Below are 26,993 nucleotides of genomic sequence, written 5' to 3' on the forward strand. Positions count from 1 at the left end.
TCACCACTGTTTGTCGCTTGCATGGGGAATGTTCAGGAAGTGCCAGACGAGGCAATTAGACATGGGGCTGTAATAAGGAATGTGAGGGCAGGAAAGAAGAAGCGAAATGATTATTCTTAGCAGATGACAGGATCGTAAAACCCAAGGAAGAGAATGGGAGCAGTTTTAGAAACAGTGGGAGCCCCATAAGTTGGTATTACAAAATTAATGTTAGGTAAGACAGAGGCTTTTCTATATACAAACAATAGTCAGTCTTAATAACTGCATTAAAAAGCAGATTAACTTGGAATAAACTTAACTGCAATTTTGAAGATGCCATAGGAACGCTGTTTTTCTTTTTTCCTATTTATTCATTTTACACATTCTATTTGCATCCTTTCCCCCCGGCTTTCCTGAGGCATAACTGACAGATACAACTGTATGCATGTAAATGTACGTATGTTTAAAAAGACTAGAGCACTTTTAGGTTAGGAGGAAGGTGCAGAGATTGCCCCTCTAGCTCACTCCCCGCCCAGACTCCCCCGCCAGAGTGTAGACGTGTTACAAGTGATGGAACGTGAACTGAGGCATCATCATTACCCAGAGTCCAGAGCTGACCTCAGGATTCACTCTTGGTGTTGCACATTCTGTGCATCTGGACAGATGGCAACAAAGTGCATCCAACACTACGGCTTCCCAAAGACTACTTCCACGGCCCTCAAACTCCTGTGCGCCCCCCCTACTCATCCCTCCTCCACCCCCACCCCAACCCCCCACAACCACTCAACTTTTGACTGTCTCCATAGGTTTGCTTTCCAGAATGTCACATAGTTGTAACCATTCAGTATGTAGCCTTTTCAGACAGGCATCTTCTACTCGGTAATGTGCCTTTTAAGACACTCCGTGTCTTCATGGCTTGTTGGCTCACTGCTCTTTAGTGAATACGGATGCCCCACTGTTCACCCAGTCACCTGGTTGCTTCCACCAGCTTTTGGCAATTACAAACAAAGCTGCTATAAACACCATGTGCAGGATTTTGTGTGGACCTAAGTTTTCAGCTCCTTTGGGTGAAGACCGAGAGCGTGACTGCTGACCGTATGGTGAAAGTACGTTTAGTTTTGTAAGAAACCGCCCAACCGTCTTCCAAAGTGGCTGCACCGTCTTGCGTTCCCACTGGCCATGAGAGAGCTCACGTTGCTCCGCATCCTCGCCAGCGTTTGGAGCCGTGAGTTCTGGATTGTGGCCCTTCTGCCAGCGGTGCAGTGCTCTCACTGTGGTTTTAATCTGCGTTTCCCTGATGGCGTGCGATGTGCGGCGTCTTTTCCTGTGCTCACTCGCCACCTTTGTACCTTCTTTGGGGTCTGTGAAGGTCACTGATCTATTTTTTAGTTGGTGGTTTGTTGTCTTACCCTGGAGTTTCAAGAGCCTTCGTATATTTTGGGTAACAGTCCCTTCGCAAATATTTTCCCCTGGCCTGTGGGTTGTCTTCTCATCCTCTCCACATCTTTCACAGAAGTTTTTTATTTTAACAAAGTCCAGCTCGTCAGTCCCTTCCTGGATCACGTCATTGGCGTTGAAGCTAAGGCACCGCCACGCCCATGGGCATCTGGGCTTTCTGCTACCTTCTCTTCTAGGAAGTTTTATAGTTTTGCGTTTTACATTTAGGTCTATGATCCATTTTGAATTAGTTTTTTTTTTTTTAATGGTGTCTCTTCGGCATGTGGGTGCATTTTCCAGCAACGTTCGTTGAGACCATCTTTGCTCCATTGTAATGCCTTTGCTCTTTTGTCAAAGATCAGGTGACTATAATTATACTTTTGGCCAATTGATGATTTGTGCCTACATTGTAAAATGACTATCACGATAAAGTTAATTCACACACGAATGACTTCACAGGTAACCTTTTATTTGTATGTGCGTGTGACAATGCTTAAGATTTACTCTTAGCAAGCTTCCAGTACACAACCCAGTATTATCAACTATAGTCACCATGCTCTACACCTGTTTCCTTTTCTGAAGTACCTTTAAAAAGGCTTGAATAAATTGATGGGAAGCCATATATACAAGTGACCAACAGATTTATGGAAAGATGATGCCCAACCTCTCCAGAAATCTCTAATGTAAGTCAGAGCAAGGAGTCTGGTAAGGTCCTTGGCAAAGAGAAAAAAAGAGTATTTCCAGTGAAGGTCTGGGAAGACTTAATATTAGCAAGGGTGCATCATTACAGGTACTCTTTTGGAAAAATGGCAAACTTGTGTCAAGTTTTCTGAAAAGCAGTATGGACACACACACACAGTACATTTGGCCTGGAGTTGCCTCTCTCTCTGGGGATCACAGAACAAAGTAGGGTGCCTTCCCTTAGAGTAGATGACCCAACAACTGGCCCTCTGATGACATCCTTCTGGACAAACTGTTCTCCTGCCCTCATTGCAGAGGGTAAGGAGACCCTAAGCTCTCATGTCTCGGTGTGCATTCAAGGGACAGGTACCACAGGGAGTTAGTAGGAAGAGAGACATCACGTCCCCCAACCACATAGTTCATGATGTCGTTCATGGAGAGGTCCTATGTGAAGCCTAGCAAATTCATTGTGACTAGCAGTGAGCCCCAGCCGGATGCCCTCCTGAGTGAGGGTCAGCCACATAGCCCTAGGAAAAGACATGGGTCATGCTGAATCATGACAATGTGGTGGCCAAGGAGCCCTAACTGAATGATCCAAGAATCTTTTTCAGAGCCTTTTTAATAAAAACCATAAAGGCGGGGGCGCCTGGGTGGCTCAGTCAGTTAAGCGTCTGCCTTCGGCTCAGGTCATGGTCCCAGGGTCCTGGGATCGAGCCCCACATTCGGGCTCCCTGCTCCGTGGGAAGCCTGCTTCTCCCTCTTCCACTCCCCCTGCTTGTGTTCCCTGTCTCGCTGTGTCTCTGCCAAATAAAAACAAAACAGAACAAAACAAAACAAACATGAAGGGGGCGCCTGGGTGGCTCAGTCGTTAAGCGTCTGCCTTTGGCTCAGGTCATGATCTCAGGGTCCTGGGATCAAGTCCCGTATTGGGATCTCTGCTCAGCGGGAAGTCTGCTTCTCCCTCTCCCTCTCTAATAAATAAATAAAATATTAAAAAAACCAAAACCATAAAGGATGTGCTTCTTTGGGGTATTATGGGGAGAGGAGCCACATAACCTTTTAAATTTTTTAATTCCAATTTCTCTTTTTACATTTCATTCTCTTGCCACCCAATAATCTCCATGCAGGACTTCCCCATCACATTTTAACAAACACACAAAAACCCACAAGAACTGCTCTCATTGCGGGAAGTGACAAACGCCCGCATTGGGGAGACTCTGGATGAAGTCCTCTGCTCCGAGGGGATGGCAGGCTTGCTGAGGTTGGGAGGGAGGTTTTTGAGTGAGAAATCCGTTTCCTGACCAACTGAAACTCCTCTTGCAGTCTTCTGTCTTCACAAAGTCCTGCCATCCTCTGTAAGACTCTTCAGATCTGGTGAGCTTCCTCTGGAAAGAAAAGCAGTATTCAGTAATACTGAGGTGATCAGAGAGATTTTTAGCATGTGTAAACATTTAAGAAAGTCCCTGAGATTTTTTTTTTAAAAGATTTTATTTATTTATTTGAGAGAAAGAATGAGAGAGAGAGAGAGCACATGAGAGGGGAGAGGGTCAGAGGGAGAAGCAGACTCCCTGCCGAGCAGGGAGCCCGATGCCGGACTCGATCCCGGAACTCCAGGATCATGACCTGAGCCGAAGGCAGTGGCTTAACCAACTGAGCCACCCAGGCGCCCAAGATTTTTTTTTTGAGAGAGCGAGCACACATGTGCAACTCGGGGGGAGGGGCAGAGGAGGAGAGAGAATCTTTTTTTTTTAAAGATTTTATTTATTGGGGCGCCTGGGTGGCTCAGTCGTTAAGCATCTGCCTTCGGCTCAGGTCATGATCCCAGGGTCCTGGGATCGAGCCCCGCATCGGGCTCCCTGCTCGGCGGGAAGCCTGCTTCTCCCTCTCCTGCTCCCCCTGCTTGTGTTCCCTCTTTCCCTCTCTCTCTGTCAAATAAGAGAGCTCACGTTGCTCCGCATCCTCGCCAGCGTTTGGAGCTGTGAGAGTTCTGGGTTGTGGCCAGCACTCCCAGGTGTGCAGTGCTATCTCACTGTGGTTTTAATCTGCATTTCCCTGATGGCATGTGATCTGGAACGTCTTTTCCTGTGCTCACTTGCCATCTCTGTACCTTCTTTGGTGTCTGTGAAGGTCACTGATCTATTTTTGGCAGAGAGAGAGGGAGAGAGGGAACACAAGCAGGGGGAGTCGGAGAGAGAGAAGCAGGCTCCCCACGGAGCAGGGAGCCCCATGTGGGGCTCGATCCCAGGACTCTGGGATCATGACCTGAGCCGAAGGCTGACGCCCAACGACTGAGCCACCCAGGCGCCCCTGAGAAAGAGAAAATCTTAAGCAGGGTCCATGCCCAGCACAGAGACTGACATGGGGCTCAATCTCATAACCCTGAGATCATGACCTAAGCTGAAATCAAGAGTTGGGATGCTTCACCGACTGAGCCACCCAGGCGCCCTGAGAATTAACTAAAAATTGAACAAGATTATTTACAGAACACACCAGAGCCAAGAAAGGTCACTAGACCCTTTGTCAAAAGTGCAGCCATTCAGGGCCCGGCCAGCAGTGCCTTTACCCACACTAGGGTGCTGGGTCCTGGCTGACAGGGAGGTGCCACAGTCCCTTACGAGCATGTCCCAAGAGATGGACCCCTAGGCCCTCTGGGCGGCTGGGCAGGGCCCCTGGCCCACCAGCAGCTCTGTGCAGAGATCATGGGAGGGATCAGGCAGCCCCTGGAGACCCATGCACGGGGCAGGTCACAGACGGGGTCCCAAGGGCACAGGCGGCCTCTCAGCAGCTGGCCCCAGCACACATGGTGCCCTCAGTCCTGGGCCTGGGGCTGCTGGACATGAGAGGCCTGGGCGGCCTAGGGGAGTGATGTCATCGGACGTTGCAGCTGTTGCATGGCAGGTGGGAGAGGGCAGACCTGTCAGGAGCTCCGGCACTCACGCAGCCGGAGCAGGTGTGCCCGCAGTGGGCTCAGAGGTAGGAGTGAGAGGTGCCCAGACTCTCCAAGTGCTCTGAAGGCCTCTGCTGACAGAGTGCAGGGGGCAGTCACGCTGTCACTGCTCACAGCGCATGGGTCCCCACGTCCGGTCCTCCAAGCCTGACCACAGAGAGTCACTCCGGTCGGCCTCAAGACAGGTTTCATGTGCGGCTCAGGTATTTAAAACAAAAAGCGGAAGGTCACCACCAGAGGCCCAGACACCAGAAAGGCGCTTGGTGCTTATCAGTCCCTATCTTTGAAAATGGAAAACAAGGACTTGCTGGAAAGTACTCATTTCACTGATCTCTGCCTCTTAGTTTTCTGAAAGTCTATCTGCATAACTTTCAAAAGATCAATCAACTAACTAGGGCCTGTCACAGAGAAGGAAGTCGCCACCAATGTTGAGATTCCTGACTCTAAATAAATAGACATTTTTCTGGTTTAAAAAAAAAAGTCACAGACCACATACAGGAGTAATAATTTTGTTTCTCTACAGTTCTATTTCTTAATTTTTATTTTTGTTCTTCTGGGCTTCAGCCAAACGATGTGGATGCTATGAGCTTAACAATTCCATTTAGGAAAACCTGTCACCCAACAAGGCAAAGCTGTCTCACTGACACATTCACAGAGCAGTCTCAGAAGCACGTACACTGCCTCCGGGGTGGGGTAAGGCAGGCCCCGTGACCAGCAGCGAGGACAGCCAGCACCTGAGGGGCAGAGGACCAGACTGCAACTTCACTGCCTCCCCAAAGGGAGGAGGAGACTGGACTTCAGCAGGCCGTCCTTCACTGGGGACCGAGCTCAGGTTGCCATTCACAATGCCACCGATGGGTGGGGGTGGGGGGGCTTAAAATATTTACTTCTCACAATTCCAGAGGCCAGAGTCCAAGATCAAGGTATCAGCTGACTGGGTTTCTGGGGAAGGCTCCCTTCCTGGCTTCACTGTGTCCTCACGTGGCCTTTCCTCTGTTCCCAGTGGCAAGAGCAGGGAGGGGGTGAGCTCATTTGACCTTAATTACTTCCTCAGAGGCCCCATCTCCAAATACAGCCACACTGGGGGTTAGGGCTTCAATAGAGGAACTTGGGTGGGGGGCACGGTCATTCAGCCCATCATAGCTCGGACTCAGGTGTTGGCCTCTGGGTTTTCAAATGTTAGGTAAAGCAGGTTGTGTCCCTAAAAGAGGGACTGTGCTTGTTCTGTGCCTCCCAGTACAAAGGACACCAGGGCCTGAGGAGCCTGTGTGGCTCCAGTGCATGTGGGTGAGAACACAGAGGCCCACACTCAAAACCTCAGCGAGCCCCAACCCTGCTGGACCAGGCTTTCTGCCAGCAGGAGTCCTTCAGGCAAGCGCACCATTCCCTCCCGTTTCCTAGGAAAACAGACCTCTCAAATTGTTTTATTTTTGAGCAGGTATTCCAACATGATTCAAAATCAAGACAACATGCAGGGGTTTACGCATGGAGAGGTGTCCTCCCTGCACCTGCTCCCGCCCGCCTCGCACCCCCTCAGGGTACCCTCTTGGTGCTCCAGCACGAAGGTCATATCCCACCCTCCTGCACAAAATGCTGCAAGCCCTCCGTGCTCTGCTTCTCGAGGGGTCAGGAGACCCACTGTGAGCCGCCCGTGGCCACTTTGGCGAGCCCCAATATCGTTTCCTTTTCAGATACTACAAACCTCGTCTTTTATTTGGGTGTCTGCCAGCGTATCTGCAGTGCAAATTCCAAAAAGTGGCAAAGGACGGATGAGAGGTAAGCGCCCTCATCATTTCAGTAGACAGGGCAAACTGTTTTCCATTTTGTGCTCGCCACCATAGCACAGAAGTGCATGGTTTCCCAGCAGCCTCACTGACTTTTGGATTTTTGCTAATAAATCCTGCATTACGAGGTATTAATAGGATACAGAAAAATGATGTCTCAGTGTAGTGTCAATTTGCATGCTCTTAGGAGTGAAGCTGCATATCTTTTCCTTGCTCGAGGGCATGTGCACCTGAGTGATTTATGACTGGCCCGTTCTTCTATCATTAGGCGTTTTCTCACTTCCCACAAGTTCTTTATGTATCAGAGGAATCAGCCTCATGTCATAGCAGTTCCAAACTTTTTTCTGAGTCTGTCTATGCTTATGGCTTTTTAAAGTCTTTTTAGTTCAAGGGGCGCCTGGGTGGCTCAGTTGGTTAAGCATCCAACTCTTGATTTTGGCTCAGGTCATGATCTCAGGGTCGTGAGAATGAGCTCCACATTGGGCTCTGCGCTCGGTGTGGAGCCTGCTTAAGATTCTCTCGCTCCCTTTACCTCTGCCCCTCTCCTCTGTGTGCATACACACTCTCTCTCTAAAAAAACAATAAATAATAATGAAAAATAAAGCCTTTTCAGTTCATAATTTTTTGATTTTTACATAGTCTTTACTTTTCTTTTATGGTTAATGGTTTTTGAGTCCTAGCTTAGGCTCTGTTTACACCACTGGTGAGTTCCTGCCCTTTATACTAAGTTCTTGTGTACCTCTGGGATTAAGAAATAGAGCTTATAAAATGGGGGCAGGGCTGACACCTGCCAGTCCTCTCTCCCACTTAACTGATCCTGTTTGTGTTCATCTAGGACCCTTCCTTCCACCGTGGCTCCCCAGAAAGCACCAGGGAGGAATCCTAATTTTCAGGCATATTTTGATAAAAGCTGTTCTTTGCAAAATCATAACTCACGTCAGTGTTCAGACCAGAGTGGTCCTGTGCCTCTCTCTCTCTCTCCCTTTCATCCCCTTGGCGGACAATTAAGAACCACAGCTGTTTCCACAAACTGGCACAGGTTTTCTTCAAGTATCTGAATGCCTTCCACGCACCGGGGACACGACACCGACGGGAGCACCCTGCCCTTGAGCTCCTCGCCTGCGTGCCCCCCTGCTGGAGGCGGCGATGAATGCCAGAGCCGCAGACCGACTGACAGCGGCGCCACAAGACGCTCCGGGCTGATGGCCTGCTCTCACCCGGTTCTGCGGGTCCGCTCAGCACGGTACATGGGAAGGGGCTGTTACTGTGCAGCTCCCCGTCCTTGTTCCAGAACTACCAGAACATGAGTATGAGCGAGACATCTAGACATGGAGGCCGAGGTCTTCCTTTGAAGGCCCCAGGCTTGTCTGGGGATAAACATCAATGGAAATGAGAGATGCCCGACGGCTAGAACTGGGGTTTTGGTTTGGTTTTGTTTAGCTGGTATTTCATGTGCCTGACCTGAGAGACTGCACAGATCCTCTCGATTTTCTCAAACCCCAACAAGGGAGTGACCTCATCGCTCTGGTGTGGAAGCTACAAATTACAATTCAACAGCCTCCACTTGCAAAGCATTAAGCTCGTATTTTGAGAGGAGCTGCAGCTGAGAAGCTTCTGTATTCCATGACACAGAACATATGTTCCATACTGTAGTCCTGACCTTGACAAAGCTGACAGAGTGACACATTTCTAAAGCTGTTATGCAGCTACTTTTCATTTATGTTTTGAGAGACAGAGAGAGAGGGAGAGAGAATCTCAAGCAGGCTCCACACTGAGCGCAGAGCCTGATGTGGGACTTGATTTCACAACCCTAAGGTCATGACCTGAGCCGAAATCAAGAGTTGGCCGCTGAACCGACTGAGCCACCTGGATGCCCCGATGCAGCTGGTTTTACATAATCAATAAGATATTTTCTGTTAGTAAGAAGGAGTTTCCTGTACCTTTATTATTCCCCTTTTCACTAAAAGTGGCTGGGCTTCATCTTACCTCAAGCTCCGTGCACTTCCTGTTCTGTATGGATATTACTTGCATTTGTGCAAATCCCCTAGTACACTGGAAAGTTTTGGAAGGCAGAATCTTTCATCTCTGTACTTCCAATCCTGGGCACATAAAGAGGAACTGCCCAATTAAAAAAAAAAATCAGATTTTTGGAGGGTAGTGGCAACAGTAAGAGCACTTTTGGATCCTCCCAAATCTTCACCTGAAACAGAACCACAGACGTCTGTAACAAAACTAGGCGACAAGTAGCACTGACAGGGATGGGGGGCACACTGGAATTCTCCTGCCCTGTTGATGGGAAAGTAAAATGGTAGAAGATGTTGGCTGGTGTTTCTTAAAGTCGAATACACACCTACCACGTGACCCAGCCATTCCCCTCAAGAGAAATAAAAGCACACGTTCAGGAAAAGACGAGTACATACATGTTCACAGCAGCCCCACACTGGGGACAACCAAATATCCATGAACAGGAGCATGGGCACACAAGCTGTGGTGCACCCATATAATGGATACTCCTCAGCAATAAAAAGGAGTAAACTATTGACAGACACAGCATGCGTGAATGCCAAAATAATTACACTGAGCGAAAGAAGCTCCTGACTTAAAAGTTTATACTGTAGGACTCTATTTATATAAAATCCTAGAGAATACAAATTAATCTATAGTGACAGGAAGTAGATCGGTCGTCGTCTGGGGATGGGGTCAGGTAGGGAAGGATTTCAAAGGGGTATGAGAAAACCCTGGCAGGGGGTGATAGGCAGTTCTGGTGGGGACATCACAGGGGAATCCATAGTTCACTTTACACGTGTGCCATTTGCTGTCCGTCAAGCACACCTCCATAAAGCTGTTAAAAAGCAAAACGGTATGGTGACTCCAAAAAGCTGACACACGGATATATGAAGGACAGGGCCTGCCCAACACAGCCTGCACACCTGTGGGGCAAAGCACAGTGGGGTCCCTGGGCCCCTGACCTCTGAAAGGACACTCCAAAGGGGCCAACAGGTGTCCACTGCAAAGTGTGGCAGGCCAGCCTGAGGCCGGTGGCTGGAGCAGGACCGTTGTCCCTACCCTGGCGGTGAATGGGTGCAAGGGACCCACTGCAAGAAGGTCTGAGGGCCGGAGCCGTGGAGCCCAAGAGCCACCGCAGCTGACCCCGCAGGGACCCAGGTGGTGGGGACAGAGCCAGCACCAGCAGGACAGGGACAGTGGGGAGGAAGGAGGACTCGACGCAGGTGCAGCAGGGCCAGAGCTGGGAGAGCTCTGGAAGCTAGCCGCCGTATTTTTAGCATGATTCAAAATTCAACAGAAAAGAGAACTCTGTGAAGTGAGGAAAAACTACCGGAACTAAATGTCTAGGAAAATGAGCGACGGTAAGGTATCAATCCCACAGAGAGCTAAGACAAAAGAAAAAGGAGCAGAACAAACGCCCTACATACAGCAAGGTATGCCAGAAAGACGTACCACCGAACAGACCAAAATGAACTGCTTCGAAACATCAAAAAATAAGATCCAAGATGGGAGAATGACACATCGGCATGAGAAAATGTCAGAAATAAGGTGACAGAATTCAAGGAAACTAGAGAGACAAGAAAATTAGTTTCAGAAATGAGAGACTCAAGAGCAAACAAAGACAAATAATGCCTTTAGAGATGGGACATCAACAGGCAGACAACTTTAAAAAAAAACAAAATAAACTTAAAAAGAGATGAAAGACGTTCAAGAAAAAGTGGAAAACACAGAGAATGGACAAATCAGATTTCAACACAGAGATACTAAGGTCCCCCAAAACAGAAGGCCAAAGCAAGAAAAACAGAACACTAAGCCGCAGTTCAGGCAACGCTGCTGAAACAGCAGATGTGAACATACACACACAAAGAGCCGACCGTGCTCCTGCAAACACTGACCCAGGGCAACCAACACAGGGCACAGTCTAACACAACTACGGGCTGGAGAAGCAGGGATACCAAATCTCAGGACATTGAAGCAAAAAGGGGACATGACTTGTAAGAAAGAAAGAAAGACTCCTTGGGCTTTTCATGCTGGAAAAAAACCGGAATAAATACTTCAGACACTCAAGGAAGGAAAATGGGAGCCAAGGATTTCATACCCTACAAAACTGATTTCAAACATAGAGCAAACAAATTAAGGTCAACGTGGGGAACTCAGGGAGTATGGTTCCAAGATGACACTGACCAAACGCTGGCTGTGTAACCACTGAATACACAGAAGAGAGATGAAATGAGGGTAAGGGGGAGACTTTACTGCGTGATGGCCGACCACGTACATCCAGTGCTGTTTCACCAGCACAGCAGAACGTTAGTATCAGTACCCACATACTGCATGTTGCAGTGGGATAAAGCAAGAGCGTAATTAAGGAGCATCTATCCCGGGATTCTGTGTAGGACACACAGACATAACACCAAAGACTTCAATACTCTGAAATCCTGAGTTTCTATTGGAAATATCAATATGAGCTCAAATATTTTATCTTTAAATGTGTGTACATGTGTGTATGCTTTATAATTCTGTCCACTGAAAAGTCCTAGAAGCAATGACCAACCCCACAGTGACTAGCACCAAGCATTTGAAATACCTTTTCTGCCATTAAAAGAAATTGGGATTCTAGGCCATCTGGTTGGCTCGGTCAGAGGAGCATGTGACTCTTGATTTTGGGGTGGTGAGTTCAAGCCCCACTTGGGTGTAGAGCTTATGTAACTTGAAAGAAGAGAAAAGAAAAGAAAAAAAGAAAAGAAAAGAAAGAAAGAGAAAGAAAGAAAGAAAGAAAGAAAGAAAGAAAGAAAGAAAGAAAGAAAAAGAAAGAAAGAAAGAAAGAAAGAAAGAAAGAAAGAAAGAAAGAAAGAAAGAAAGAAAAAGAAAGAAAGAAAGAAAGAGAAAGAAACTAGAGATTCTTAGAGAAATAGGCAATTCCAGATCTGGAGCAGGAAAAGTACAAGAAGGGTCTAGAGTACCTTGACACACCAGACTGCAATGCAGCTACTGATGACTAGGTGCACATGCGTGCAATGGTCTGTACATGTATGTGTGTGTGCATGCGTGGACTGTGAGCCTATGGTGTACACCTGTGTACAGGTGTGCTCAGTGCATGTGTGTGCATACATGAGTATCAAAAGAAATAAAGAGCCAACCTGAAGAGCCCCCCTCCTACAAGCCCTAGAAGCTACAATTTGCGTTCAATAAAGATAAAAATTGCAATGACCTGAAACCTATCCAACAGGCTTAAGTAGATGAGTTCATGACACATAAGTGTTATAAAAACATATAAATAAAAAAACCTTAAGTGGCCACCTTCTAAGGATGACAGGGAACTAATTTACTTTGCATTTATCCTGCCTTTCCTAAATGAACACTACCACTGGGTAACCAAACAGCAGACGAGAGGAAGCATCTTCTTCTAAAACCATCCCAGCCAATAAATATAAGCAAAATCACAGAATATCACCATTTTGGAACCTCTGAATCATTAACAGACCTAGGCACTGAGCACCAGCAGCCGCCAATACCAGAAAAATGCAAACAGCCTATGCCCGCTGATGAAACCACGTGGCCATCTATCATTCGCCAAAGGTGTGGCACCTGACTCTGATTAAGCCTCTGGGTCCAGCAGCCAATTTGCAGGAAGTACAGAGGCAAGAAGGAAATGCTGGACTGTGCCAGGAGAATGCGTGTGGCAAATCTAGACGCTGGGAACCAACAGGACAGATGGCCCAGGTTCCTCGACAGGTAAACCTTACAAGGAGACTGATACAGGCACTAAAGAGGCTTCAGAAATAGCGAGTCTAAAAAAAAGTAGGCGAGGCTCAATTGCCATAAAGAAACACAAAGAAGTCATTTCTATAAAAGTTAGGATTCACTTTGGAGGGAGGGAGGGGCTCGGGTTGGAGGAGCACGTGGAGAGCCTTCTGGGGTGTCTGGCAAAGTTCTAGTTCTTGCCCTGAGTGGTGGTCATAAGGGTATTCACCTTATAGTACCGAAACTCAATGAGCTGAACATTCGTGTCATTTTCTATACCTTTTTATGATAAAATAGTAGAAAAAAAAAATTGGGGCGCCTGTATGGTTTGGTCAAAGTGTCTGCCTTCGGCTCGAGTCATGATTCTAGGGCCCTGAGATCGAGCCCCACGTTGGGCTCCCTGCTCAGCGGGGAAGTCTGCTTCTCCCCCAACCCTCACCCCCCTTTGGGCTCTCTCTCTCTCTCTCTCTCTCTCAAATAAATAAAATCTTTAAAAAAATGATCATATCAAACTTTAACTTGCATAGTGCTTTTTTTTTTTTTTTTTAAAGTAGGCTCCTCCACACCCAGTATGGAGCCCAATGTGGGGCTTGAACTCATGACCCTAAGATCAAGACCTAAGCCGAGATCAAGAGCTGGACGCTTAACTGACTGAGGCACTCAGGGGCCCCAGCTTGCATAGTGCTTTTAACAAAAACAGCCAAAGACATCTTAAAAGATTTATTTATGCATCTTGCTCTGTCAGATGTTTCTATACAACAGTCAAGCAGCCAGGGCTATGCGCAGGCTTGCCTTGTACAAGGGTGCTAGCCAGTTAAGACTCAGCCTGCATTCCCTTGGCTGAGGCGTGGGCCCTGGCATGGGCTGTAGCCACCAAGGGAGCACTGCCTTGCTCTAATCCACGGGTACGTACAAGTCAACCTGAACATTCTGAGACTCAATCCTGCCAACTAGAAGATAAATGAACACTTTCAGAATGCTTCCAGACCTTGTTGGCATTTTTAAACCACTACTGTATTCATGCTTTATTAAAAGTCCTAAAATTTCTGTCCAGACTACAATAAAACTAATGAGAACAGTGTCAAACCCAATAAAGCATAATGCTGAAATTGCAAATAATGCTCAAATCTCGAAGGATGCTCAATTTATTATAATTTAATGACTTTTTATCACAGGATATCACAGAATGACTGATTTACTTTTGCAAGTTGTTTCTGCCCATCTACTGCAAATTTTATTTTTCACAACAGTAAGGAATGGTAAGAAAATAGTCACTCACTCAAGTTTTTCCAAGAATTAAAATTACCTCGTTCAGTCTTCAGATTGCTTAGCTCCTTCTCTAGCTAATCTGTCAGCTTCTTCGTTGCCTGTAAATCCCGAATGACCAGGAACATGCATCTGTTAAATAAATTTTTTTCCTTTTATCTTTACTGATTTTTTACACACGCAACACACAAATACATCCTCATTGACTTCCCAGTGGGCGGAGCGGGAGAACGCTCCTCCCCCCAAGGCCCCTCCCCCCGACACTTACAAATGGCACAACATGTATGCCCAGTGGACTGATGCAATGCAGGCATTTACAAAAATCCCATTTTGATTTTCCACAAACTGTACTGTTTTTATCGATTTTTTCCACCTTAATGATGGGACTTGGAAAGTTTTCCTGGTAAAACATACATATGTATAGATGGGGACAAATATATATCCAACGCACATACTTTATTTTCTTTAAGTGCTGTCAGAAAGAGGAGATATACTTATGTGATCTGTTTTTGTTTTTTTTTACTAAGTAGGCTCTACACCTAGTAGAGCCCCAACGTGGGGCTTGATCCCACAACCCTGAGATGAAGACCTGAGCTGAGATCAAGGGTCGGACGCTTAACCACTGAGCCACCCAGGCGTGTACTTCTGTAATTTAACCACTGTTTACATCTACGTTGCTGAAGGGCAGATTTAAACCTTACATTACCAAGCTGTTCTCAGTGGTCCTAAGGCGGAAGAGCAATATAGGGTTAAGAAATGGCTGCAGTTTAATTTGCTCTGAATTGTTTGAAAAAAGTTTTTTTTTTTAAAGATTTTATTTATTTGACAGAGACAGAGCGAGAGAGCATGAGCAGGGGGGAGGGGCTGTGGGGGGGAGAGAAGCCGACTCCCCACTCAGCAGGAGCCCAACATAGGGCTTGAACCCAGGACCCTGAGATCATGACCTCAGTCGAAACCAAGAGTCGGACACTCGACTGAGTCCACCCAGGCACCCCCTGAAAAAACAGTTTCAATAAAAACTATCTATTAATAAGAAAAATATTTCCATTTTGGAAAAAAAAGTCATGTCACTAAAGTCTTATCACACTTCATTTTTAACAAAATACCTTGTAAATTAGTTTTATTTTGACATTATGGCTGGTTCCAAAGAAACCAACAGGTTGACTATCATGAAGTCACTTTAACGGTGATGAGGTTAATGAAGAATAGCGGGAAGAAAGGTGGGCAGGGACAAGCCCCCCGCCCTCCACCAGGGGGAAACAACCATTAAAAGGATTTTACACCACCCTGGAAGGAGCCTGCCACCCTTTCCCACGTGATAGATGACAAAAACCTGACTGGGTGACAGGCGCGAGGAGGGTTAATCAGATTAAAACAGCCCGCCAACAAGCCCATAAAAACCCCTAGACTTAGAAACTCTCGTGGCAACCCTCTCAGGTCCCCTCCCTCCTCGGGAGCTTTGTATTATCACTCAATAAACTTTGCTTTCTTGCCCACCACTCTTCATCTGGTCTACCTCTTCATTCTTCAAAGTGGCATGACCACAACCGTGGGCACTAAAGAAAAAGAAATCCTGCAACAAGGTGAGCCCAGACGAGGCACTCCTAAGCACCACCAAGACAATGTGAGGAATACTGAACACCCCTCAGTCACGCTGCCCCAACAGTGTGTTCTACACACAATCACACCAACGATAAGCAGCATTACTCATACGGTAGTCAAGACTCAAATGTGTTCCAATTTCTAATACGCACTATGATATTAATTTCATGTAAACGGTTACTTTAACTTAAGTCATTAAATCACTTACAGAAAGCACTAATCTCTCCAGTTAATTTAGAATATTTGGTCCTGGGCACCTGGGTGACTCAGTCAGTTAAACGTCCAACTCTTGATTTCGGCTCAGGTCACAATCTCAGGGTCGCTAGACAGAGCCTCACATTGGGCTCCACATTCTCTCTCTGCCCCCCTCCCCCACCTTCTCTCTCTCCCCTCTCCGAGTATTTGGTCCTCACAGCCATGTGACGGGACTGGTTCAGACAACACGCACCCACTGGATGTCCATGCCCTGGGTGAGCTGCTCCAGCGCCATGAAGTCCTCCTTGTTGATCACCTCTTTCCCTGTGCTTGTTTTCCACCCATTCTTCTTCCAGCCTTGAACCCAATTAGTGATACCTACAGGAAGTGCACACTCAGCCCACAGAGCTTGAACGTCCTGCTCTCCCTTCCCAGACTTCCCTCTTCTACCCGCTCTACTCATCTTCAAGGTGGCGTGTGCACCTGCCACTGGCCCACAAAGGCTGTACTCTGACAGGAGGTACAGACCCGGCACACTCCTCTGCTTGTCCCTTTGCTCGGACTGGTGTTGACCCACAGCTCCCAGCCTAAGAGGACGCCTCCTCCGCCTCTTCAACCCCCCTCCCCGTGTCCTAAACATGATTATTTCTCAAAGGAGCCATCAGCACGCCACCTTAAGTTACTCATGCATGTTTACACTCGAAGGACCACGAGAGCAGGGACATATCTATCCTGCTGCCCTATCTTAGGAGCCTGGCAAAGACACGTCTATGTGGCAAACTCCAGAGCAGCAGAACTGAGCTCCACGATCCCCACCTTTCTCTGTATACCCAACAAACCAACTACTGTCCTCATTTACCATTTGGGTCCTGCCCTGATACAATACCTCCTACAGGGAAAGGAAAGACCTATTTTCCTTCATGTTTACTAGAAAAACACTAGAAGAAGTAAAATGTAACAGCTTACCATTTATAGTAAACATACTGTCCGTATATAGAACCAACTTCTTGATGTTTTGAGCCTTTGCTTGCTCGATGGCTTTGCAGGCTGCCTTGAAGAAACGAGTCAGTCATCATGCTATAGAAACTGTTCAACTTTCAACATTAATGATGTTCAAAATCACTTCACCATTTAAACATTCTTTTTCTGAGCTAACTGTAATGATTATATGCTCTGTGTGAAATAATGCTACACATACAGCTCTGCTTGCACACATATTTGAAGTAACTTTTAAAATTTTTCTGGAAAATTCCTATCCGTCAGAGTCATTAGTAACCCCAAACCAAGTTTCTTCTGGACTCTGAGTATCTTGCGCACACAGGGTGTACACAGGTCACTGCTATGATGGACTTACTCTCAGTGGGAAATGTGTCTGACAACTTACATGAATTTCTGCTCTTTGGTTGGTCTGCCGCCCGGGAAGCCTAAAGCCTACGTTCCTGGTTTCAAAACAATACAAAGGAAAATGAAATCAATTAAAAGAGCTAATTCTCAAAGTGATTCCTTAAGCTTCTCAATGGACGATAGGCTTGATACACTTTTTTGACATATGAAAGCATCATACAAAAATACAGTCTTTAAAAATCAAACCAAGAGCACTAACATTTTACGGAAAAGCACCATGGGATGGTCTTGTGAAGAATACTGGGCCAGAATTCAAAAGCAAACTTTTATTTCTGCCCCTGAAATACATTAGCGTGTGGTCTTGGGTGAGGGCTAAGCCCGCAGACACTCAGTACCACACAAGCTCGCCACCTCTTACAGTGTTTGAAGCTAAAATGAGATATCAAAGGGAAAGAACTTCGTAGACCACAGGTCGAGAGAAATATAAAGTCTTACTGTTACTGAACAGTTTATGTTACATTATGGCCAACACTGCTGTGGGCACCTGCAAATGCTGGAGACAAAGCTCAGCACTGATGTGGCCACTTCACAGGCTCAAATCCCTCTTCTACACTGAATTTTAGGCTGCCCAGTGTATCTGAATGATCACACCTTGCATCACCCTGGCCTTGTGCCTGGTGAAAAACTAGGAGTCGCCTCTAAGCTCACACATCCTCAGAAGAGTCGTGGGGACATGACAGGTTCCAGGCCTGGTGACCTTGGACATCCCTGCCAAAACCATCCCACAGGAGACATGTGACTCTCCCAGGGGGCAGGGAAGTCATTCTGGTAGAAGATGTCACCAGTGGGACACAGAGACTCGTCAAGATCCAGGGTGAAGAAAGCAATGCCGGGGTCTTTTAATCCTGAAGAGCAAAGCTGTCAGTGTCGCCATGACTGGGTCCTGCGCTCCCTCTGCCAAAGCTAACCGCACAGTCGGAGGCCCTTGCGCCACTCCTCAACAAGTTTTAGCACGCGGTGCACCCTGTTTACTCACCAAGCATGGCCCGGCCCCTCGACAAGTTTTAGCACGCGGTGCACCCTGTTTACTCACCAAGCATGGCCCGGCCCCCAGTAAACGCCGATCCCGGCTCGTGCTCTCCTCCGCCCGTTGCTGACGCAGCAGCCGTCAGTGTAGACAACGACAAACTCTCCTGGAAGAGGGGACTTCCTGAGTGCCACTGCATCCAAAGCACCCAATTCAGTAAACCCGCATTCACATTTTAAACTGACCAAGTACTACTGTGCAGTGGGATCTCTATTTTCTGTCCAGGAGCACATTTTCGATTCCTTACACAGGGGCCCTTGACCCTTTCTGATTAGCATGCACTCCTATTTCGGTTCTGCATGACAGGCAAATTAGGGTAAAAGCAGTCATTCTGTGAACCTAGAACCCCCTGCAGTGAGAGCTGCTGCTGCCTCCCCCACTGCAGAGGTCAGAACGGGGCCGCCACCCCTCTCCCCGTGGGGGGCAGGGCTCACACTCACTCCCAGGAGCTGTGAGTGTGAGCCCTGGCAAACAAGCAGTGCCTTGGCACGATAAGGACCTGTCCGCGAGAAGGTCTAGTCCTCTGACAAATGTTGGTCTAATTTTTTTTTCTTAGTATATTTGCTGTTAGTAAACTATGGTCCTGTCTTTGCTTCTTTCCATCAAGACAGAGGGTCAGGGGCACCTGGGTGGCTCAGTCAGTTAAGCGTCTGCCTTTGGCTCACGTCATGATCCCAGGGTCCTGTGATCGAGCCAGCAGCCCCCCACCCGCCGCCCCCAGTCGGGCTCAGCAGGGACCCTGCTTCTCCCTCTCCCTCTGCTGCTCCCCCTGCTTGTACTCTCTCTCTCCCTGTCAAGTAAATAAATCTTAAAAAAAAAAAAAAGAGGGTCTGACCAACATACCAATGCTGTAAAGAAGTAGGTAGAAGAGATCTGATATGAGGCCACTCTAAGGCCACTGATGACTAGACCACTCTTAGCAGGGGGGCAGGAGAGGTCAGGTTGGCAGATCTTGAAGAGTAGGGCCATGGGGGCAAATAGAGGCTTTGCGCTGTTTCTCAAAAGGATTACAGACTGGACAAGGCAGAGGCAAAGGGAAGAGGAGGGAGGATGTTAAAGAACACGTTCCTAGCCAGAACGCGGATGGGAGTGTGGAAAACATGGGTGTTGGACAAGAATCCTTGGTTCAACCGAAATTGACACCATCCACACAACAACCTTTCTGGTCACTGAATTCGGTCTCAACCTATCAGGCACTGCGTTAAATGACACTGTACTTCAAGCCACTGTTAGTACCTTGGAAATGGCTCATCACCCAATCACTCCACACATATGTGCTCTGATGACTACTGGCAAGGAACCAAATCCAGAATATTGTTTTTTTTTTACGTAACTGCAAAATTGATTTATACAGTTTTAATACAGCTTAACAAAAAACATTTTCTATTGGTTTTCCTTGAATTATAAGACAGCTTATTCTTGGAGAAAACTTGGAACCTCCAAACACACTGATTTATATAAAAATCCTACTTACTAAAAAAAAAAAGCTTACTCCTATTTTCTGTTCATGCGTGCAAAAAACAAAAAGGAAATTTATATACCATAAGTCACTAAATATAAACCTATCCCTGGAGTTAAAGGTAGAGGAAAAATTCAGACTCTTTTGCTTCTCAGGACTAGGTAAAATCATTTATGTTTTGCAAAGGCTAAATGTAAATGGTATTAAGATACTGGTTCTAAAAAAGAGCTCTGTCCGGCCCTTACTTCTTCTTTTTTAAAGATTTATTTATCCATTTGAGAGAGAGAAAGAGAGCGCATGAACACATGTGCAGGGGAGGGGCAGAGGGTGAGGGGAAGCAGACTCCCTGCTGAGCACTGAGCCTAACATGGGGGCTTGACCCTAGGGTAACGACCTGAGCACAAACCAAGAGCCAGATGCCTAACCCACTGAGCACCCCAGGTGCCCTCCAGGCCCTTTCTTATTTGAAGAAGCTGAAGCCTCTGCATTTTCTCATAGTGACCTGAAATGCTGTGTGCACAAGAGAATACTAGGGTTTCAAAAGATTACTATGTTTTTCATTTGCAGGCCACATAATGCTTTTCTGATGAATGTCCAAAGTTTTAATAATTCTGCACAGTTAGATCAACTATAAAATAGTAACCTTAGAAATTTTTAAATAACCTTTTCAGATGAGAATGAGAAGGCTAAACATTAGCTCAACTTTCCCCTATTAAGTGGGAAAAGTTCTTACACTTATTTTCATGATTATTATATGGAAAACTTAAAAATCCAAGAGAGAGATACCCATGTAAGAAAACGAGTCTTTGTTAACTGAAGGCACGGATTCTGTGTTCTGTCTCGCATGCTTCGCACAGGGCTCTGCGTTTTCCTCTCCACCCAAGGGTTCACGGAGTCGCTTGTTGACTTTCACCTGTGATTCTTGTTCATGCTTATTTTCTGTCCCTGAAAGATCAAGTCTACTCATAAACCCAGAAAAAACAAACATAACATGAAATGCTTAAGAATCCAGAAATTCAGTAAGTGATTTAGTATCACTAAATCAGACTTACATACACTTTGTCTGTGGCCCTATAGAGGATATGACTTAAGACAGTCCACACCGTGTCAGATTTTGATGTTCTATGAAATTACTGTTCCATAAGCTTGATTAACGGCAATATGAAGACAACATTTCTATTAAAGTAGAAGTCTGGTTTTGACAGAGATAGTAGAGATACCAAAGGTTTTGTTTTTTTTTTTTTTAATTTTATTTATTTATTTAATTGACAGAGAGAGAGAGAGAGACAGCGAGAGAGGGAACACAAGCAGGGGGAGTGGGAGAGGGAGAAGCAGGCTTCCCGCCGAGCAGGGAGCCCGATGCGGGGCCCGATCCCAGGACCCTGGGATCATGACCTGAGCCGAAGGCAGTCGCTTAACCAACTGAGCCACCCAGGCGCCCTGAGATACCAAAGGTTTTGAATCCTACAGGGATGGTGGGCAGTTTGACAATCTGAGGGACTCTTAACCCAGAAAGAAAACAAGAACTAGAATTTTGTAGCTATTACTACTCTAGATACTTCAACTCCATCAATGCCAAGTTGAGAACCTCCAGGAAAGTTGAGAGGGCACAGGTAACTGGACCTTAAGTAAACAGACAGTGGGCTACACTGAGAAAGGAAAGTAGAAATCAAACAGCAGAAAGGACTGGGTCCATTCAGGGCAGTAGCTGCAGAGCTTTCCTTCAGGAGCTCAGCCAGGGGACACAGGATTAATCCCAAAGGCTTCTTACACACTCTCTCAGGTTATGTGGGAGCAGCTTTTCCTACATTCTCATTTTATGGAGTGGGAATAGGGGCACAGAAGGAGCAACTAATTGTATTTCCAAAATAATAATAAAGCCCAACACTACAGAGTTCACTTTAACCTCATCCCTGAACCAGGGATGGAGAAATGGGGCTCCAATGTTGACTGACCACCTACCACATGGGTCCAAGCCAGAATGCCCTGCCTGGAGTAGCTTCTCCACCCACACCTGTCAGAAGACTGCTAAAGGTTATCTAGGCAAAATCTGAGTGAAGCCATTATGGAGAGCAACGTTTGGTTTTCCACTCTGCTGTATTTACCTTTAAAATATTCCTCTAGGGGGCGCCTGGGTGGCTCAATGGATTAAGCGGCTGCCTTTGGCTCAGGTCATGATCCCAGGGTCCTGGGATGGAGTCCTGCGTCAGGTTCCCTGATCGGTGGGAAGCCTGCTTCTCCCTCTCCCTCCTCCCCCTGCTTGTGCTCTCTCTCTCTCACTCTATCTCAAATAAATAAGTAAAATCTTTAAAAAGAAAAAATATTCCTCTAGGGACTTTACATAAGTAAACCCAAAAACACAAGTACAAGTCAAAGGGTAATTTTGTAGAAATTTAATATCAATACAAATATTGATTTTACTTGTAGTAACAGAGAAAGTTAAATTGGAATGAAAGTTTTTAAAGGACAGATGAGACTTGGAAGGAAAAGGAGCCCAAGGCTGTCAGATAATTTTCCCTTCACAAAACTGGGTTAAGTTAACCCCAAATCAGTTTACATAAATCATGGTAACTGCCAAACAGCTCAAGAATCCCAAAATAAAAATATATGTCACATTAAGAGAAAATTTGGGAAAGGGGCTAACACTTTTGCTTTGACAGAGTTCTTGAACATTAAAGATGTCAAATTCCAATTTATAAATATAAGTCACTAACTTGGAGGTCTCTGTAAACTTTTAAGAAAGGTGATTCACAGATATAAAGAACTATCTTGCCTTAGGATTTAAGAGTATTTAATAAACAGAAACATACTTCTATTCTATTGGAAGAATCGAAGTATGAATAAATTACTATTTGGTTAAAAAAAAAGAGCAGTGAAAAGGAAGCATTAGGAACCCAACTAAGACAAGAGCCATACTTGCACATTTGTTTTCTGTCCCAAACTGATTTCTCCATCAGGGCAGAAAATGTATCAGTCACATCACAACCTCCTTAAAAGCTGCTTGGGAGACAGCGTGAAGCAGATGCACAGTGAGTGAGGTTCTGCCCTGCTTCAGAAACTTGTCAGGCAGGGTAGATTCCTAAGCATGACTGCCTCGCCCTGAATTCTGCTTTGACTGCAATTGTTATGGCCTCCCAAAGGAGCAGCTGTTCAAAGCTTGAGCATCTCAGTGGGACTGTAGAGAGCCTGCTCGAAAAAAGTGGATTCAAACTATTCTCTCATCTTAATCTACTAGTAAAAATATTTGTGAGTAAAGCTAATGAGACACAACTTCTTCAAAATAGGTTAGATATATAGTTTGCCCCCGAACAGCATGGGGGTCTGACGCCCTGCTCAGCTGAAAATCTGAGCATAATCTCTGATTCCCTAAACACTTAACTACTACTGATAGCCTACTGTTAACTGGAAGTCTTACTGATGTGAACAGTTGATTCACACGTATTTTATATATGTCTTATATACTGTAGTCTTACAATAAAGTAATAGACAATAGAAAATGTTATTAAGGGGCATCTGGGTGGCTCAGTTGCTTAAATGTCTGCCTTTGGCTCAGGTCACGATCCTGGAGTCCTGAGATTGAGCCATGTTGGGCTTCCTGCTCAGCAGGGAGTCTGCTTCTCCTTCTCCCTCTGCTCCTCCCCCCGCTCATGCTTGCGCTCTCTGTCTCTCTCTCAAATAAATAAATAAAACTCTTAAAAAAAAAGAAAATGTTAAAATCCTAAGGAAGGACACCTGGGTGGCTCAGTCAGTTGGGCGTCTGCCTTTGGCTCAGGTCATGATCCCAGGGTCCTGGGATCGAGTCCCACATCAGGCTCCTTGCTTGGCAGGGAGCCTGCTTCTCCCTCTGCCTGTCCTCTCCCCCCTTGTGCTCGCTCGCTCGCTCGCTCTCTCTCTCTCTCTCCCCAACAAATAAAATCTTAAGAAAAAAAAATCCTAAGGAAAATTTATAATGTATATTATATGATAAATGTAATTTAATGAAGTCCACATATAAGTTTACCTATGCAGCTCAAACTCATGGTTGTTCAAGGGTTAACTATATTTTAAAAATTTTGTGCTCTCAAGCAGTCACCCTTAGTTCTGCATACTTGATGTTCCTTATACTGGGACTTAAGCTTCAATTAATTATACTTTCTGCAACATGTGAAACTGTAGGAAATTCTGATTGTGTGACCCTGTCCTAAACACCATAAGGAAGGAAACACCATACAGGTGCATGCCAGGAAACAAACTACATTCATCACTTTAAAACTGTAGCCCATTCAATTTGATAACAGAACAAGTATTTTTTAAAAGATAGAATTAGGGGCCCCTGGGTGGTTCAGCTGGTTAAGCATCTGCCTTTGGCTCAGGTCATGATCTCAGGGTCTTGGGATGGAACCCCATGTCTGGCTCCCTGCTCAGCGGGGGGCTAGCTTCCCCCTCTGTCTGCCGCCCCCTGCTTGTGCACTCGCTCTCTGACAAATAAATAAAATCTTAAAAAATATATTTAAAAATAAAAAATAAAAATAAATAAAACATAGAATTGAATAGAGTGAGGACTCCAAATGAACATCAGATTGGAGTCCCGGCTTATCTCTAATACTGTTACTAACAGAAACCACTAAGCTAAACCATTAAGCTGAACTACTTTCTGCCTGTTTCCTCATCTGTAAAATAGAAAAATGGAAACAATCATCACACCTTCTGTTTAGAAGACAGCTATACAGATCAAGTGACACTGGGGTATGCAAGGTTTTGAACAGGTTAAAACGCCATAGTGATAAGAGCAGTTGACTACCTTCTGAGCCATCTGGGCTTGCAGGCTTTCTGACAAAGGCCCAGGCCTCCTCCTCCGTGGCAAATTTCTTAAATCTGGCAGCAGGAAACCGGTCCACCTGGGCTCTACATTCGCTCCTGGAACAGAGTGCGATGTTACTTCCTTCCTCCCTTACCCATCCTCTTTTTAACAGATTCCTTTCTTAGATTGGGGATAGTGTGAAAAAGGTTGGGGCTGTCAGCTCCAACGGACAAACGGTCACGGCTGCTTGTAATTTTGTTTCCTGCCCAACCCTTCACCCTGTGGTGCTGTGTACCAGCCAGACAGTACACCAGCATGTCAGTTTCCTCCATCTGAAAACATACTAGAAATTCGGGGTCTTGGAAAAGGAAATCCTGGGGCGCCTGGGTGGCTCAGTTGGTTAGGTCGCCTTCGGCTCAGGTCATGGTCCCAGGGTCCTGGGATCGAGCCCCGCGTCCGGCTCCCTGCTCAGCAGGGAGTCTGCTTCTCCCTCTCCCACTCCCCCTGCTGTGTTCCCTCTCAGGCTGTCTGTCTCTCTGTCAAATAAGTAAATAAAATTTTTAATAAAAAAAAAGAAGGAAATCCTATCAATCATTCCATTACAGCTAAGGTGAGCTTCTGGGATGCTTCTGCCTCAGTAGCATGGCTACAAAGGGAGACAAGTGCCCGCACGCACACAAATAAACCCTGCTTCCGTACGGCGGGGAGCGTCCTGCTCGTGGCGTTAGCACACGGGGATACAAGTCCCGCCTGTGTCACTTACTAACCCCAAGAACTTCCCGACCACAGTAACTACACCTGAAAACAATAAAGCCCCCTCAGAGCGCCGTTACAGGGACCCAGATTTAGTCTGTAAGAACTTCCCTTTTTAAACACAGGGAAGATTAGGTTAGGTATTACCAGAGTTTGACTATGTGAAACCATTTGGAAATGCTTTCCCGGAAACAAAAAGGAAGGATTAAGTTGAGGCCCCCGGCCATCCTCAAACTACAGGTGGCATTTCTGGTATTGCCAGCAAAAATGAAACCGCGCTGGAGCCTGCGGACGGGACCAGCAAGCCCTCGTCAGCGGAGGTGCGCGGCGGCCGGCCCGGGGCTCCCACTGCCCGGCCGGCCGGGGCTCCCACGCGCTCCACCCCAGGCCGCAAGCCGCGAGCTCTGGGCCAGTCCGGAGGGCCGCCCTGCACTCAGCCTTGGGCAGCAGCAGCCCACTCACCAGGTCTGGAAGACCCCGGCCTTGCGGCCCCTCCTCACGGCATAAAACATGCTGAGACCGCTGCTGCCGTGGGTGCTGCAGCGCACGGCGGCCAAAGCAACTCTGCGCGCCACGGCCAGAAGCCTGGTCATCGCTCACAGCTGGCCATCGCCGAGCACCTCCAGGCCCCGGCTCGCGCCACCACCACACAGACCCAACTTCCGGCGGCGGCGCGGGGAAGTGACGCGTGTCCGCGCAAGCCCTGCGGGGCGGGGCCTAGGGGCCTAGTACCCAGCGCTTTTCCGGCTCGATTTCCCGGAAGTCAGGGAGAAAGTCGGGCCTGGGTGGTCCCGGGAGGGGCGGGACCTACGGCAGGTGGGTGGGGACTAGGGCGGGGCTGGAGGGGAGGGCCCGCGTGAGGGGCGGGGGCCTGGGCGGTGGGGGCGGGGAGGCGCCGTTTGAGGGGCGGGGTCTGGGGCGGTGCCGAGAGAGGGGCGGGATCTGGGCGTTGTAGGCAGGGAGGTGCTGCGTGAGGGGCGGGGTCTGGGCGGTATAGGAGGGGAGGTGCCTCGAGAAGGGAGGGATCTGGGCGGTGCGGTCCGGGTAGGGCCGGGAGAGGGGCGGGGCCAGGGCAATGTGGGCGGGACCGTGCCTGGGGGCGGGGTCTGGGGGAGGAGCCGCGCGAGGGGCGGAGTCTGGGCGGTGTGGGCAGGAGGGACCGCCAGAGGGCCCCCCCCCGCCCCTCCTCGGCCTCGCAGCGGTTTGGGGGGCTGTCCCGGGCCCTTTGTGTGCAGTCGGGGCTGTCCAGGCAAAGAAATAGGTGGCTTGCCTCCTAACTGTCGTAGAGGCCGGAAGGACTGGCATTCCGCGATGAAAAAGAGAGCCGAGCCCGGAGGGAAGGGGACCGCTCCACCCACGTGGGTGCGTGACCAGCAGGATGTCAAAACCTGATGCACTGGGAACCAGGGAGGAAATTTAGTCGTAAAGGCGATTTGTTAGAATTCTGCCCGATATTTGACTTTTTGCTCCGTACGCAAAACAACTTCTTTGAAAAATCCTGTCCACCGGCAAGTATTGCTTTTCAAATTAACTTTAAACGACTTTAATTTTCTCTAGGTGTTCAGCTGGGCAAACCTTACCGAACACCTACTGCGCGCTGCCCAAGCCCGGGGTATGCAGGGTTGAGTAAGACAGTCTGAGCCCGGAGAGGAACCGCCGAGATGCGCACGGGAACGAGGCGACGACAGTGCAAAGCCACCAGTTTGAGAAGTGCGGGGCGGACAGTGAGACTGCCTAGGGGGTCCGGGATATGGTTTTGAAGGACAGAAAGTTCGTTCACATGCATTGGGCAGAGAGAAGGAAGAAGGAACAGCAAAGGGGAGACAGACGGGTGTGGTCAGGTGTGTGCTTGTCTGTGAACTCAAAGAACATCCATTTAAAAAATTTCAACTTTCCTCATTTAAATTTAAATTGGCTAAAGTCCATTCCTC

At 47.3% G+C, this 26,993-nt stretch overlaps 1 protein-coding gene across 3 annotated transcripts; it reads right to left on the minus strand.

The window, feature by feature from the left end:
- Positions 1-1,864: 1,864 nt before the first annotated feature.
- On the minus strand, positions 1,865-25,726 carry RNASEH1 (ribonuclease H1). Of its 3 annotated transcripts, XM_028099473.2 has the most exons (9): positions 25,525-25,726; positions 24,310-24,425; positions 20,316-20,474; positions 18,077-18,176; positions 17,024-17,078; positions 16,606-16,690; positions 15,893-16,017; positions 13,883-13,974; positions 1,865-3,482 (listed from the first exon to the last, which is right to left on the minus strand). In XM_028099473.2, the coding sequence occupies exons 1-8, from the start codon at positions 25,653-25,655 to the stop codon at positions 13,888-13,890; spliced, it is 858 nt and encodes a 285-aa protein (XP_027955274.1). In that variant the 5' UTR covers positions 25,656-25,726; the 3' UTR covers positions 1,865-3,482; positions 13,883-13,887. The 3 variants fall into 3 exon arrangements, with proteins under 3 accessions (XP_027955274.1, XP_027955275.1, XP_087882425.1); XM_028099474.2 differs by lacking the exon at positions 20,316-20,474; XM_088026299.1 differs by lacking the exon at positions 15,893-16,017.
- Positions 25,727-26,993: the final 1,267 nt, after the last annotated feature.

The sequence above is a fragment of the Eumetopias jubatus genome, unplaced genomic scaffold (genome assembly GCF_037043125.1).
Source record: "Eumetopias jubatus isolate StellerSeaLion01/CBP00866 unplaced genomic scaffold, mEumJub1_p1.0 scaffold_9, whole genome shotgun sequence".
Taxonomy (NCBI): Eukaryota; Metazoa; Chordata; class Mammalia; order Carnivora; family Otariidae; genus Eumetopias; species Eumetopias jubatus.

Bases quoted from the DNA above. Each gene is read 5' to 3' on its own strand.
- RNASEH1 (XM_028099473.2), bottom strand. From the start codon at position 25,655: ATGACCAGGCTTCTGGCCGTGGCGCGCAGAGTTGCTTTGGCCGCCGTG. The intron at 16,018-16,605 runs GTAAGCTGTTAC...CACTTCCTGTAG, and splicing joins CAGTATGTTTACTATAAATG to GTATCACTAATTGGGTTCAA. The intron at 13,975-15,892 runs GTGCGTGTTGTC...TTTATTTAACAG, and splicing joins AGGGCATGGACATCCAGTGG to ATGCATGTTCCTGGTCATTC.